Genomic DNA, 12,549 nt, shown 5'->3' with positions numbered 1-12,549 from the left:
GAAGTGGGAGAATAATGTTTCTTTCATGACCCTGAACCCTGAATAAGAGAAACTGTTACCTGCCCAATTAATATCTATTCTCCACTCTTGGTCACAGGAACCCAGTTTCTTCCAGGTGGCAATATGTCCAGCTCAAAGACAAGAGCGCACACACATCCTTTCCGTTAGGGGCAACCAAGGAGATAGAACCTGAAGCTGCACGTGTTTTCTATTATAACTTTTTATAACTCTGCAATTTCTGGAAAAACCCAATTTCTACGTAGTAACACAGTCATTCCAAACTGTCGATGCGCCTTAGAAGTACTATTCCTGCCGCCTTCACTACTATCCTATGCCTTTCCTTTCTCTCATGTACAAAGAATACTGTAGGTGCCAGCTTCCCCTTCTCACTGCCCACCCATCACCCCAGAGACGACTGCCCACACCTCCCTGTCCCATCACTTACAGCGATCACTGGGGTCCTCATACCCGGAGCCCCTTCCCCCGAGATGTTGGTCTCAGCAGCATGAAACACTCTTGCTCACCCCACCTGTGGAAATCTTCCCCCTCTCAGCTCTGTCCTCCGTGCAAGTTGGCCTCCTTCGTCTCTGCTTCTTTTCGGTAGGCTCCTCTTCCTTAAGTGTCACCGGCTTTGGGCCCAAGGAAGGAAGGAGACCAGGAGCTCAGAGAGGCGGCTGTGACCCGTCCTAACTCAACACACTCAGAGAGGGGACAATCGGGGAGACCGAGGGGGAGAGGAGGGCTCTATCCTCTAAAAAAACCAAGGCTAGGATGCCCACACACACAAGAATGTGAAGAAGGGAGGACTGGGGTTCATGCGGGAGTGGATGGAGATGGCTACTTTCCTCCATCAAGTCTCAGCACCGGCTTCTTCCAGAGCCTTCAGTCTGGGCAGTCTGGCCCGGGAGCTCCGACAGGGCGCAAGCGCAGGGGGCGGGGCCTGCTGAAGAGCTGCACGTGCTGCCCAGTCAAGCATAAAAAGGAGCCAGTGCAGCCGGCACTGTAGGGACCCTTGACGGCCAGGTCGGCCCTGTGTGGGTTGTGTGCGCCGCTACAGAAATTCCAAGTCGCAGATGTCGAGCTAGAGCAGGTCAGTGTCCCTAATGGGAACGTGGGTTGTGCAGGGCGTGAGGGCACAGGGTTTGGGAGTCGTGGGGGACAGACTGGCCTACGGGAAGCGGGGTGTTAGGAGACGGAGCCCAGGGCCTGGAGTCCGGGGCTGGGCAGGTATTCAGTCTGGGACATGGGCTAGGAAGCATGGTGGAGAGGCTGCAGACAAGGGTGGTGCATCTAGGCCTAAGCCCCCTTTTCCAGTGCAGCTGCTGGGTGCCCTGGTGCCTCCAAGGCCTCATCTCCCCAAGGTGCTGCTGCCTGCAGAGCCGGACTCACTCAGTATGAGGTGGGCCTGGGCCTCTGGGCGCTGCTCCGCTGGTCCTAATGCATGCAGGGCAGTACCCCCATGTCTGCATCCCAGGCAAGTGGGAAGACAAGGTAAGGGACCTGCCACCCAGGATCCCAGTCATGATGGGGGACAAGGATGGTTTTCTACCTTTACAGCACTTTACAGGATGAAGCACAGCTGTCCTTTCTTAACTATAAACACCTGTTTTTCAGTGGAAAATGAACTCTTCAGGAAACAACGAAAATTTTGAGGGCAGTAACTCCAGACCTTTCTTCTATGTGCACCCCATGGCCCAGCAGCCTCACCTGGGTCCCTGGTACCAGAATCCTGTCTGTAATCCACTCTCCATTTCTGGGGCAGGTGAGGAATCTGAATACCCAAGGAGGTTCAGTGGGATTAGGGACACTCCCTGTAAATCAAAGCCTGAAGGTTTTCTAATTCCTTTGTCCATGATTTCCTTTTCCTCACCCTGTGCTCACACTAGACAGATTGGGCAGTGTTTGTGGTTCAGGTTAATAGAAAATATTCAAATTCTAGCTATATATCAGTTGTGTGCTGTGTGCTGTGTTTAGTCACTCAGTCATGTCCAATTCTTTGTGACTCCATGGACTGTAGCCCACCAGGCTCCTCTGTCCATGGGAATTCTCCAAGCAAGAATACTGAAATGGATTGCCATGCCCTCCTCCAGGGGATCTTCCCAACCCAGGGTTCGAACCTAGGTCTCCTGCATTGCAGGCGGATTCTTTACCATCTGAGCCACCAGGAAAGCCCAAATACTAGAAATGGATTCTTGATTCATTTGACCAAGTTGTTGCTGTCCTTGTTTCCCAAATGAGGGAACTGAGGCTCCCAGTCAGTGACTGGCCCAGGCTCGCAACGTAATCCAACCAAAGTCTCATGTTGTGAGACCAGTCTTGTTGGACGAGGTTCCTTAGAGCTTCTAGTCCTTGTAATTTTTCTACAGAGTCTAAAGATTCTAAATGCTATAATGGGGACATCAGAAAAGTATGTTGGAGGAAGGTGACAAGCAAGATTTGAAAATATTTGGAAGGTAGACATCTTGGACCTAATAGATGGAGGTCCATTCAGATTGTCAGTTTCTACTTGAGTTTTGGGAAATTGTCTCAAGGAATTTGTCCTTTTTTATCTATGTAATATATATTGTGGAAATAGGATTCATATTAATCATTTATATTTTTATGCCTGTGGGGTCTGTAGTAATGTACCCTCTTTCATTTCTGATATTAGGAATTTATCTTTTTGTTTTCTACATTCATTCAGTTATGGTCTAAGCAGACATTTTATAATTAGTATACCTTTTAATTTGTAAGTGTGTTTTATGGCACAACGTGGTCTATCTTTGTGAATGTTCTATATGAGTGTGAGAAAAATATTCTGTTGGTTGAGGGGGTCTGTAGAGTAGTTATGTACATTTGGTTGGTGTTGTGGAGTTCATTCGTTCTTATTGATTTTTTAATATTGACTGCATCTATCCATGTCTGCTGTAGGCGTGTTAAAGTTTCCGACAATGGATTCATCTATTTTTCCTTGCAGTTCTATGACTTTTGCTTCATGTAGCTTCACCTGCTGTTAAGGGCATACACATTAGGGATTGTTATGTCTCAATGAAGAAGTGACTTTTTCTTGTGATGCCCCACTTTATGCCCCTGATTACTTTCCTTTCTCTGAAATCTGTCTGAAATAGAGCTTCTCCCGCTTTCTTATGATTATTAGCATTAGCTAATTAGCATGGTATGTCTTTCTCCTTCTGTTTGCATTTAATCCCTGTTTTTGTATTTAAACTGAGGTTTTTTTTTTTTTTTTTTGTAGACAGTAGTTTTTACTTTTTATTATGCCTTGTAATTTTCTTTTTTGTCAACCATTTTGTACTGGATAAAAGGAACTGATCTGAATAGGCCCTTAGTAATGGAGTATTACCTTGTAGAGGTAGAGAAGGGATCACAGTTCTGTTTGTGAAAGGAGTATGATTAGGTCTTAGTCTTAGTGTGATTTTGCCTTTGGACAACAAAGTATACATGCTTCCCCCTCCCCCTCCCATTGGGTTGGGAAGGGTGGCTAGAGTGGACTGGAGACAAGTATTTCCATTCCTGCCCATCAGTTAAGCTCTGTTTAGTGTCTTCTGAGGATGAACCTTGTTAAGAACAGTGCTTCTGTTATGTGTGATTCCTTTTCCTCTTTCCCTGCGGGAAGCTCAGGAGATTTTTCTCTTAAATTTACTGTGAGAAACTGGTTGAGCTACTGCATGGAAAACTAAAAAAGTGTGTGGGATGGTTCCCTTACGGATGAGTTTTCTCTGAGGATTTGAACTCAGATGTCTCCATCCTAATCTTGCAGTCTGTCAATAGCAGTTCAGGTTTTCCTACCCCACTGTGAGTTCCCATCGAGTTTTGATCTCCTGGGTCTGTGCTCCTGTAAGTTGTGATTGTATTCACATGGCTTTCCAGTATCGGTGTAGCACTTTTCCCAGTAACCAAACATTGCTGTGAATGACCTGAGGATTCTTGATTCTTGTTCACCTTTTTCACTTGGGTAGGATTGAGTGGTTCCCAAGCCTATAGAATATCCATAATCATGTAGTCTATCATCTTTTAAATATTAATTGGACATGCAGTGCTGTAGAATTAAAATAGCTGATGTATGTTCTTATAAATAGGCTGATTTTGAGTAAATGTTTCCCTTCTCCATTTTGTCTTTTTTATAATAAGCTGAATTAGAGGTTTCTTTTTGCCACTGGCCAGCATCTCTCCATCTCCCCATCATTCAGCAACCACATAGCAACCACTGTATTTAATACCATTTTTTTTCTAGATTTTACATAAAAGTGATGGTATAGTATTTGCCTTTCTCTGTCCAACTGATTTCTCTTGGCAAAATGCCTCAAGTTCCAGCAGTTGCTGAAAATGTTTTAAAATGATTAGGGGAAGGAGGGTGTTTCAGAAAAGGAAGAGAGAAGTTTTCAAAGCTGTCTTGGTGAAGGAATGCACCTATGGCTAGAGCCTCTGTATCTTGAAGGACTCAATGAAATGATACAGTGAGAAACTAGATAATGAAGTGTTTTATGCCATCCTAGGGAAAGTGGTCACTATCCCTCATATCTGATAAGCCATGATGAGCCATTCAAATACTGTAACTGGAGTGAGGATCACAGATTATTCTGGAAGCAAAGCGGATTACAGACTTGTGAGAAGTGTGGGAGATGGGTTAAGAAAGTTGTTAGGAGTTACTCCTGTAAAAACTGGGGGAGGACTTTATGTCCTTTGCTTTGGTAGCAGAAGACTAGGTGGGAGGCCCGTGGTGGGTGTGAGCAGCTGGGGCTGTGCAGTGTGTAATGGCTGACTGTTGTGCCTGGCGGCAGGAGACAGGATGGCTAACTATCCCCTTCTCTTTCTAGCTTTCACAAGTGGAAGTCTGTATTTTCCAGTGGTGCTCAGCGAGTATCCTGCCTTCCTCGTCCCTCAGTCCCCATTGCCCACTACTGTTAACCGAAGATCCATAGTCCCTATGTTTTATAACATGGCACAGTTCCGACAGTATGGTGGCTATTGGGAAAAAATGAAAACAAAGGACACGCAAACAGAAGCTGAACCTCAACAGGCTGAAAACTTGAATGAAAAACAAGACATGCACTCAGAAGGCGACAGCCCTGAGGTAGGAAAGGTGACCAGTATTCCTGCGAGTACATCAAATGAAATGATGCCATTGTACGATGTGGTTTATGCTAAAGATATGCCACAGAAGGAGGTGCTGCAAAATGGGATTTCACAAAGTTTCTGTGAGAGTAGAGGAATTCTTTATAACTCTTATGAGGATAGAGACCGCATGAACTTGGATGAAGAAAAGAAGAGATATTCAGCTCTTTCCCAAAACCCACCACCTCCGAATGGCAGAGATGAGATCCAGAATACCTGGAACTCAAAATTGTACCAGTCTGCTGGAGATACGAGCAAGCTTCATCAGGAACAGGCACTCTCCGCCAGCATGGAAGCAGTTAAAGACCTGACCCTACATTCAGAATCATCTCAGAAGCCTTTTACTGCAGGAGAAGGTATGCCAGAGAACAGTAGCGGGAGCCGTGGCTCCCCTGAGACTGTGGGTGAAGAGGAAGAGAGCAACAGCTACCCTGAGATGCCTGTCCCATCTTCTCCCTGCTTGGCTCAGGTCAGCAAAGAAGATGAGGGCATCCAGTGCGACTTGACTTGGTGGACTGAGGTACAGCCTGGGAATTCCCCTGAGTCTTCACCAGGAAGTGGTAGGAAGGGAGCAGATCAGATGTCAGTGGGGAGCCAGAACCAGGATGAAGTTGATGAAGTGGAGAACAATGGCTGCAAGGGGCAAGTTCCCTCCCCTACCTGGTTGGCCCAGGTCAACAAAGTGGATGAGGGCATCCAATGCAACATGGGTTGCTCTGAAGCTCAGGTAGAGAAATCCCCCCAGCAAATGCCCCCCAGGGATGAAGAGACAGCATCAGACAGCAAAACCAAGGGATCTTGGAAACAACCAATTATCAATAGGAAATTAAGTGCAGATAAAGAGGAAATGATCATGAATGATGAGACTGGGGAGGTATATAATGAGAACTTGAAAAGGTGTGCAAAGATTAAAAAGACCATGAAAGGCAGGAAGCTGAAAGAGCTGAGCAGTTTCTCAAATGTTAAGACAGCCTATCTGTTGAAGAAAAGTGCCATCTTGACAATTGTGCTTCCTGAGGATTCAGAAGACTCTGAGTTGGAAGAGGAGGGTGACATGGATGAGGTAGGATGCCTCCTTGAAGAAGTGAGTCCACAGAGTCCTGTGACATCTTCCAAAGGAAGGTCTTATCATGAGGCTGGAAGGATAATCAGGATGCCACCCGAGAGCTCTCTCCCTCCCCAACTTATGGTGTGGCCCACCAGAAATAAGTGCAAGTTATTACAAGCTTATGGTGAATGTGAGTGTGTCCCTGCGGTTTATTGGAAACGACAGGATGGCTGTGAAAGCACTGGTGTCAGGCTCTGCAGCAGACCCGCCATGGCCAACAAGGAGGGACTGCAGTCCAGGAGAGCCTCTCACAGACCACTGGAATGTAAGTGACTAATGTAAGTGACTCATACACTGTTCAGTTGTTTGTGCTGGTTCCCTACTGGGTCCAGGATACAAAGGCAGCCATAAATCAGTATTTCTCTGTTTTGAAAATATGTTTTCGCTTCAGGTATAGGTGCCCATATTCATGTTGAAAGAGAATCCCAAGTTAGAGTTCCTGTACTCTAGGAAATTTCAGTGTAATGGGAAACAAAGTGCTCTGGTAGAAGATGATAGAGAGCTGGGTGGTGGTGGGCTGAGACAGGACATGGTCTAGATGGATGGCTGAGAACAGGCAGTCCACGTGGACGCAGAGGATTTCACACCGATTGAGGTTCTGTGGTTTGGAGACAAAAGAGGACACAGTTTGGAGTGGAAATGGAGACAGCAGGGTGGCAGTCAAACAGGCAGCCAGGGCTGGATTCTGCTTGAGACCTTCTTGCCAGAATGGAGAATTGTGAGGAATTGGGAAAGAGGCTGGGAATGTGGTAAAGTATGAATGTTTCTCTTCACTTACAAATTTTTATCCTGTAGCCAATAAGTGGCTAATTCAGATTGAGTAGAGAAATGAGACAAATCTTTGTCTTCAACCAGTAGTATTTTATAGTAAGAATTAGAGTGGAGAGCACCTATATGGATGAAAGCCTTGTATACAATCAGTTTTACTCAATAAAAAGTATTGTAATTAAAAAAATCAAAGTGGTGAGGGTCCTAACTCACATGGGAGTAAATAGAGATGGGTGAGAGGACTAACAGTTGAATTTTAAAAGGTTGGAGTTTGAACTTGAGTACATAGTGGGGAAAATGGTAATCCATGGAAAAGTTATCTTGGGAGGAGAAGTTGTTTTGCTTTGCTGTGTGTGTTGTGGGTGGAGGAAGGAGTGTAAAAAGGTGAGATTGAGGGACTGGACTAGCAGCCCATCCACACCTGGTTGAAGCTTGAGTTTGAACCATCCTAGGACTGGCAGGGGCACAGCTGACAGGAGTAGGGACAGGGGGAGCACCCTAAGGACCACTTTGGGAGATGATTATATCTGGCTTGCAAAGAATGATGCAAAGCAGGTGAGTGAAGAATGGGATGCATAAGGGCCCCAGGGAAGTTTAAATAAATCCCAGGCTTAATCCCAAACCTTTAGATTGAAGAAATATTTAAGCCTACCACTTCCACTTAAAAATCGGGTATATTGTTAGGTTTTAAATTCTGGGCTATTGTCTTGACTTGATTCATGCTCAGTAATCTGGAGGAAATTTTTTGAAAACAGGGTTCCTTTACAATATGTGCAGGGTTTTCTGGCTTTGATGTTAGTCCTTGCTTATAAAGTGGCAGGAAATGACCTGGGCCAGTGTGCTTAGGGACCCCTCATGCGCATCTGACAGCATCTTGTGAACTCCAGAATGTGAGCTCTTGTTCATGATGTGTAACACTGAAATTAATAGTTATATTAAAACACCAACTATGGTACCATTGGTCTTCCCAGTCTTATTTGCCTTTGTATTCCCATGTCATGTCATTGCTCATCAGAATGTGTATGAATCTTTTTTCTGTCTTGGGAAATAGCATTGGTTATAAATTTACTCCTCACTGTGACCCAATACTATAGTTTAGTAGTTTTCAGCACTTTCTCCTTTGGCCATATCTGAAAGAAGGTCTCACTGAGTCCTCCTGTGAAAAAGTTAATGGGAACCTCAGTTTACCCCAGGTTACACAGTCAAGATTTTTATTTTCCTAATGAAGGCTCTCTTCTGGACTGTCTGTTTTTGCCAAGTGATCATTTCTACCACCACGAATAACAGAACGGCATAGAATTTTATCTTGAAAAATAGGTCACTTTCTTGAAAGATGTGTTTTTGAATTGTTTTTTTTTCTTTTGGTTTTGAAACCTCTTGGATTATTTAAAATATGAATCACTTCTTCCCTCAGGTAACTGTGAGAGAGCTAAAACCAAGGTCCCTTACAAAGTACCAGAGATTTGAGGCAGATGCCATAGAATTTAGGAAATACCCAGCAGCTCTAGAGGTTGGTATTTATCCTGTGTCTAGTTTGTCACAATTATGATTTGCTTTTTGGAATTTATTTGGGTTTTCCTACTTGATGCTTGGGTCTATCCTTTTGGAGGATAGACCCAAGCACCAACATAGCAGTGTTCTAACTGGGTAACAGACATACCTTGTAACAGACATCCCTAGCTTACAAGAAGTTTGGAGCCAAAGTTTTTCAATTGTGTGGAATGTTATGATTATTTAATTTGTAATTTATTTTTATACAGTTTTAAAGATTTCTTTCCATTTACAGTTATTACAAAATATTGGCATCCTCATGTTGTACAATACATCCTTGAGCCCTGTGAAATGTTGTTTTTATCCTAGTTTTCATGTTTAATTCCTGCTGCTGTTACCAGTAGCATATTGTGGATTATATGGAATTCTGTAAGTTTCCTGGTGGCTTTACCATTAGTGTTGTAATTTAGAGCTAGGTAAATGGAAGCTTAGCATCTCCCTTCAGGGGCCAGCAGCTTGACAGGCTTCTCTTTACAATGAGTCTTGGCACTGGGTAAGCCTTCCTCACCTAAACCCCTAGTCTTGGTCCAGTGGATTGATGACCTTTTAAAGGTCATTTCTGCCCTGCAGAGGTAATAAAGGGAAGAATGGTAACTAAGCTTAGGCAAAATGTTAACACCCTTGGCTTTCCCCTAAAAATGGAAACTAAAGATATTGGTAATGATTCTGTATATCACATCAGTTACCTGACTTAAAGAACTGTATTATTCCATTGTTACTTCTTAGGAAACAAATTGCTGAGTTCCAGCTACAAGAAAAAGTGAAATATTGCATTATCATGATGGATTAGAACATGAGATCTCTTTCTTGAACTACTAAAGTTATACCAGCAAACAAGAAAATATGACATTGTAAAGTTGTGAATTAAAAGTTGTAAAATAGCAAATACACTGGATTTCACAAGTGTGATTCTTAAGCATTTTCTTCTCTCAAAATGGCCACATCACTCATGACAACACTAGTAGAACTGGGTGACCCATGAAGAGTTTTGTCTTGTCCTCACCAGGGACCTTGGGATAAAGAGAAAAGGATGGTGGCGTTGAGGACAGAATAAAAAGACTTAAGCATTCCATAAAGAGGCTCTATCCTGGGAATAGAGAGGATGCTGACTCATTGTCTATGTAATGCAGGCCAGGCATATAGAGAAGGAGAGTGGGGAGAAGGCAATGGCACCCCACTCCAGTACTCTTGCCTGGAGAGTCCCATGGACGGAGGAGCCTGGAGGGCTGCAGTCCATGGGGTCGCTGAGGGTCAGACACGACTGAGCGACTTCACTTTCACTTTTCACTTTCATGCATTGGAGAAGGAAATGGCAACCCACTCCAGTGTTCTTGCCTGGAGAATCCCAGGGACGGGGGAGCCTGGTGGGCTGCTGTCTCGGGGGTCACACAGAGTCGGACACGACTGAAGAGACTTAGTAGCAGGCGTATAGGGTCCGATAGGACACTGATAGATGTGTGGAGGGTAGGTGGTCATGCATGTTTTACTTGCATCTAGTGTCTCCTGTAACAAAGGAAGCTTCAGGCATGTAAGACTCAGACCCTAGGGGCTAGATGACCAAGAAGTGGATTCAATCTCCCAATAAATGGTGTAGGTTAAATATGACTAGGTACTCAAAAGGTTTGTGTGGCTGAAGACTGCCTGCATTTTTTTGGAGGAAGGTGGCATGGCAGAATTCATGGCGTTCCAGGTGTGGGAGGCAGTGGGAGCACCACCAGGAATGTTTGTGGTCATTGTAGGGATACATGGATGGACTGGCCAATGTTCTGTGAGCTAAGCTGTTTGAACATATCTTTGCTGTGCTTATAATTTCAATAACCTCAGATATGCAGATGACACCACCCTTATGGCAGAAAGTGAAGAACCAAAGAGCCTCTTGATGAAAGTGAAAGAGGAGAGTGAAAATGTTAGCTTAAAGCTCAACATTCAGAAAACTAAGATCATGGCATCCGGTCCCATCATTTCATGGCAAATAGATGGGGAAACAGTGGAAACAGTGGCTGACTTTATTTTGGGGGGCTCCAAAATCACTGCAGATGGTGAATGCAGCCATGAAATTAAAAGACACTTACTCCTTGGAAGGAAAGTTATGACCAACCTAGACAGCATATTAAAAAGCAGACACATTACTTTTTCAACAAAGGTCCATCTAGTCAAGGCTATGGTTTTTCCAGTAGTCATGTATGGATGTGAGAGTTGGACTGTAAAGAAAGCTGAGTGCAGAAGAATTGATGCTTTTGAACTGTGGTGTTGGAGAAGACTCTTGAGAGTCCCTTGGACTGCAAGGAGATCCAACCAGTCCATTCTAAAGGAGATCAGTCTTGGGTGTTCATTGGAAGGAGTGATGTTGTAGCTGAAACTCAAATACTTTGGCCACCTGATGCGAAGAGCTGACTCATTTGAAAAAAGACCCTGATGCTGGGAAAGATTGAGGGCAGGAGGAGAAGGGGATGACAGAGGATGAGATGGTTGGATGGCATCACCGACTCAGTGGACATGAGTTTTGGTAAACTCTAGGAGTTGGTGATGGACAGGGAGGCCTGGCGTGCTGCGGTTCATGGGGTCACAAAGAGTCAGACACGACTGAGTGACTGAAGTGAACGGAACTCCCTTATACTAACCCAGAACTGCTAGCTGGTGTAATGAGCATGTAAAAAGTGATAGCAGTGAGGGCAATGAGACAAGTAAAGGGTCGTGTTTGCAAAGCTGGTCTTTTATTAGAAGGTCTGTGATGGCCTGATTAACTTATGCTTCACACCTGCTTAAGTAACATCAGGAAGCGTTCTGGCCTGTATGCCCAACCCATGGTTGCATAAGGTGATCCTCATGTGTCATCAATGCACTTTCACAACAAGACAAATACATTAGCCATCACTCTCCTGGCCATACTCTACATTTCTGAATGGTATTGACTATTGCTGTACTCAATATTCTTATTAGGTAGTATTCTCGCCTGGAGAATCCCCATGGACAGAGGGGCCTACCTGGCTACAGCCCATGGAGTTGCAGAGTCGGACACAGCTGAGTGGCTGAGCATAGCACAGTTGTATGGAGACTGGCATTTAGTGTACACTATTTAATGGATAACTTAGTTTTAACTTAAGATAACCCATTTTGGCCTGTGGTCCCTGTCTCCACTAGCATTCCAAGCCCATCAGAACACAACTGAACTACAGAGGTAGTTGGAGATAGGAATCCAGAGGTAGGAATGCACTGGTGGGAGAAATGAAGGATTGGGTAGGAAGGGTACAGTAAGCTCAGTTTGCAAATCCTGACTCCAGCAGTGTCTTACAGTTTAACTCATTTCTGACACTGTCTGCCTGGAAATGCATGATTTCACATGGCAAGAGCTCAGTTGTGTAGGACTATGCCACACGCCTCCTCCACTTCAGGTTCTAGTCAAAAGTCAGGTTTTTGCCTGTGCTTCTGCTTTCTACTCGCTGCTTTGGATTCAATTAATTTGCTACCTTTCTGATTTATTATAAAAGGCTGTAATTCAGGAGCAGCCTGATGGAAGAGATGCACAGGGCAAAATAGATGGGATGGGAAGCAGCACAGAGCCTCCATACCTTCTGCTTGCGTGGCATTCTCCCAGCACCTCTGTGTTCATCAACCCAGCTCTGAGTCCCTCCCTGGGTTTCTATGGAGGCTCCATCATGTAGGCATGATTGATTAAATCACTGGCCATTGGTGACTGATTCAATCTCCAGTCCCTCTAGTCTTTCCCCACAGGAGGGTGTGGGACTGCAAGTTCCAGTTCTGTTCAGTTTGGTTTTCCTGGCAACCAGCCTCTCCCCACATCCTTAGGTGCCTTCCAAAAGTCATCTCATGAACATAAACCCAGATGTTGTGGAGTTAGTTATGAATAAACAAGACACTCATTTCACTTTTCTGGCTCTGTCATGAATGGAGGACAAGAGACCAAACACAACAAAAGATGTTCCCATTGCTCTTATCACACATGATATTCCAAGGGTTTGCGGAGCTGTGTCCAGAAACTGGACAATGAC

The 12,549-nt window shown here is 44.6% G+C and overlaps 1 protein-coding gene across 1 annotated transcript; it reads left to right on the top strand.

Annotated features, from left to right (window-relative positions):
* Positions 1 to 934: 934 nt before the first annotated feature.
* LOC102395887 lies at positions 935 to 9,427 on the top strand. Its single transcript, XM_025291202.3, has 5 exons — positions 935 to 1,090; positions 1,615 to 1,762; positions 4,815 to 6,485; positions 8,403 to 8,498; positions 9,266 to 9,427. Exons 2-4 carry the CDS (start codon positions 1,621 to 1,623, stop codon positions 8,453 to 8,455), a joined length of 1,866 nt encoding a protein of 621 aa, XP_025146987.3. The 5' UTR covers positions 935 to 1,090; positions 1,615 to 1,620; the 3' UTR covers positions 8,456 to 8,498; positions 9,266 to 9,427.
* The last annotated feature ends 3,122 nt before the right edge of the window (positions 9,428 to 12,549 follow it).

The sequence above is a fragment of the Bubalus bubalis genome, chromosome 8 (assembly GCF_019923935.1).
Source record: "Bubalus bubalis isolate 160015118507 breed Murrah chromosome 8, NDDB_SH_1, whole genome shotgun sequence".
Classification (NCBI taxonomy): Eukaryota; Metazoa; Chordata; class Mammalia; order Artiodactyla; family Bovidae; genus Bubalus; species Bubalus bubalis.
Note: the sequence above shows the minus strand (reverse complement) of the source record. Positions and strands in the feature narration are given on the sequence as shown.

Bases quoted from the DNA above. Each gene is read 5' to 3' on its own strand.
- LOC102395887 (XM_025291202.3), top strand. From the start codon at position 1,621: ATGAACTCTTCAGGAAACAACGAAAATTTTGAGGGCAGTAACTCCAGA. The intron at 1,763-4,814 runs GTGAGGAATCTG...TTCTCTTTCTAG, and splicing joins ACTCTCCATTTCTGGGGCAG to CTTTCACAAGTGGAAGTCTG. The intron at 6,486-8,402 runs GTAAGTGACTAA...TTCTTCCCTCAG, and splicing joins CTCTCACAGACCACTGGAAT to GTAACTGTGAGAGAGCTAAA.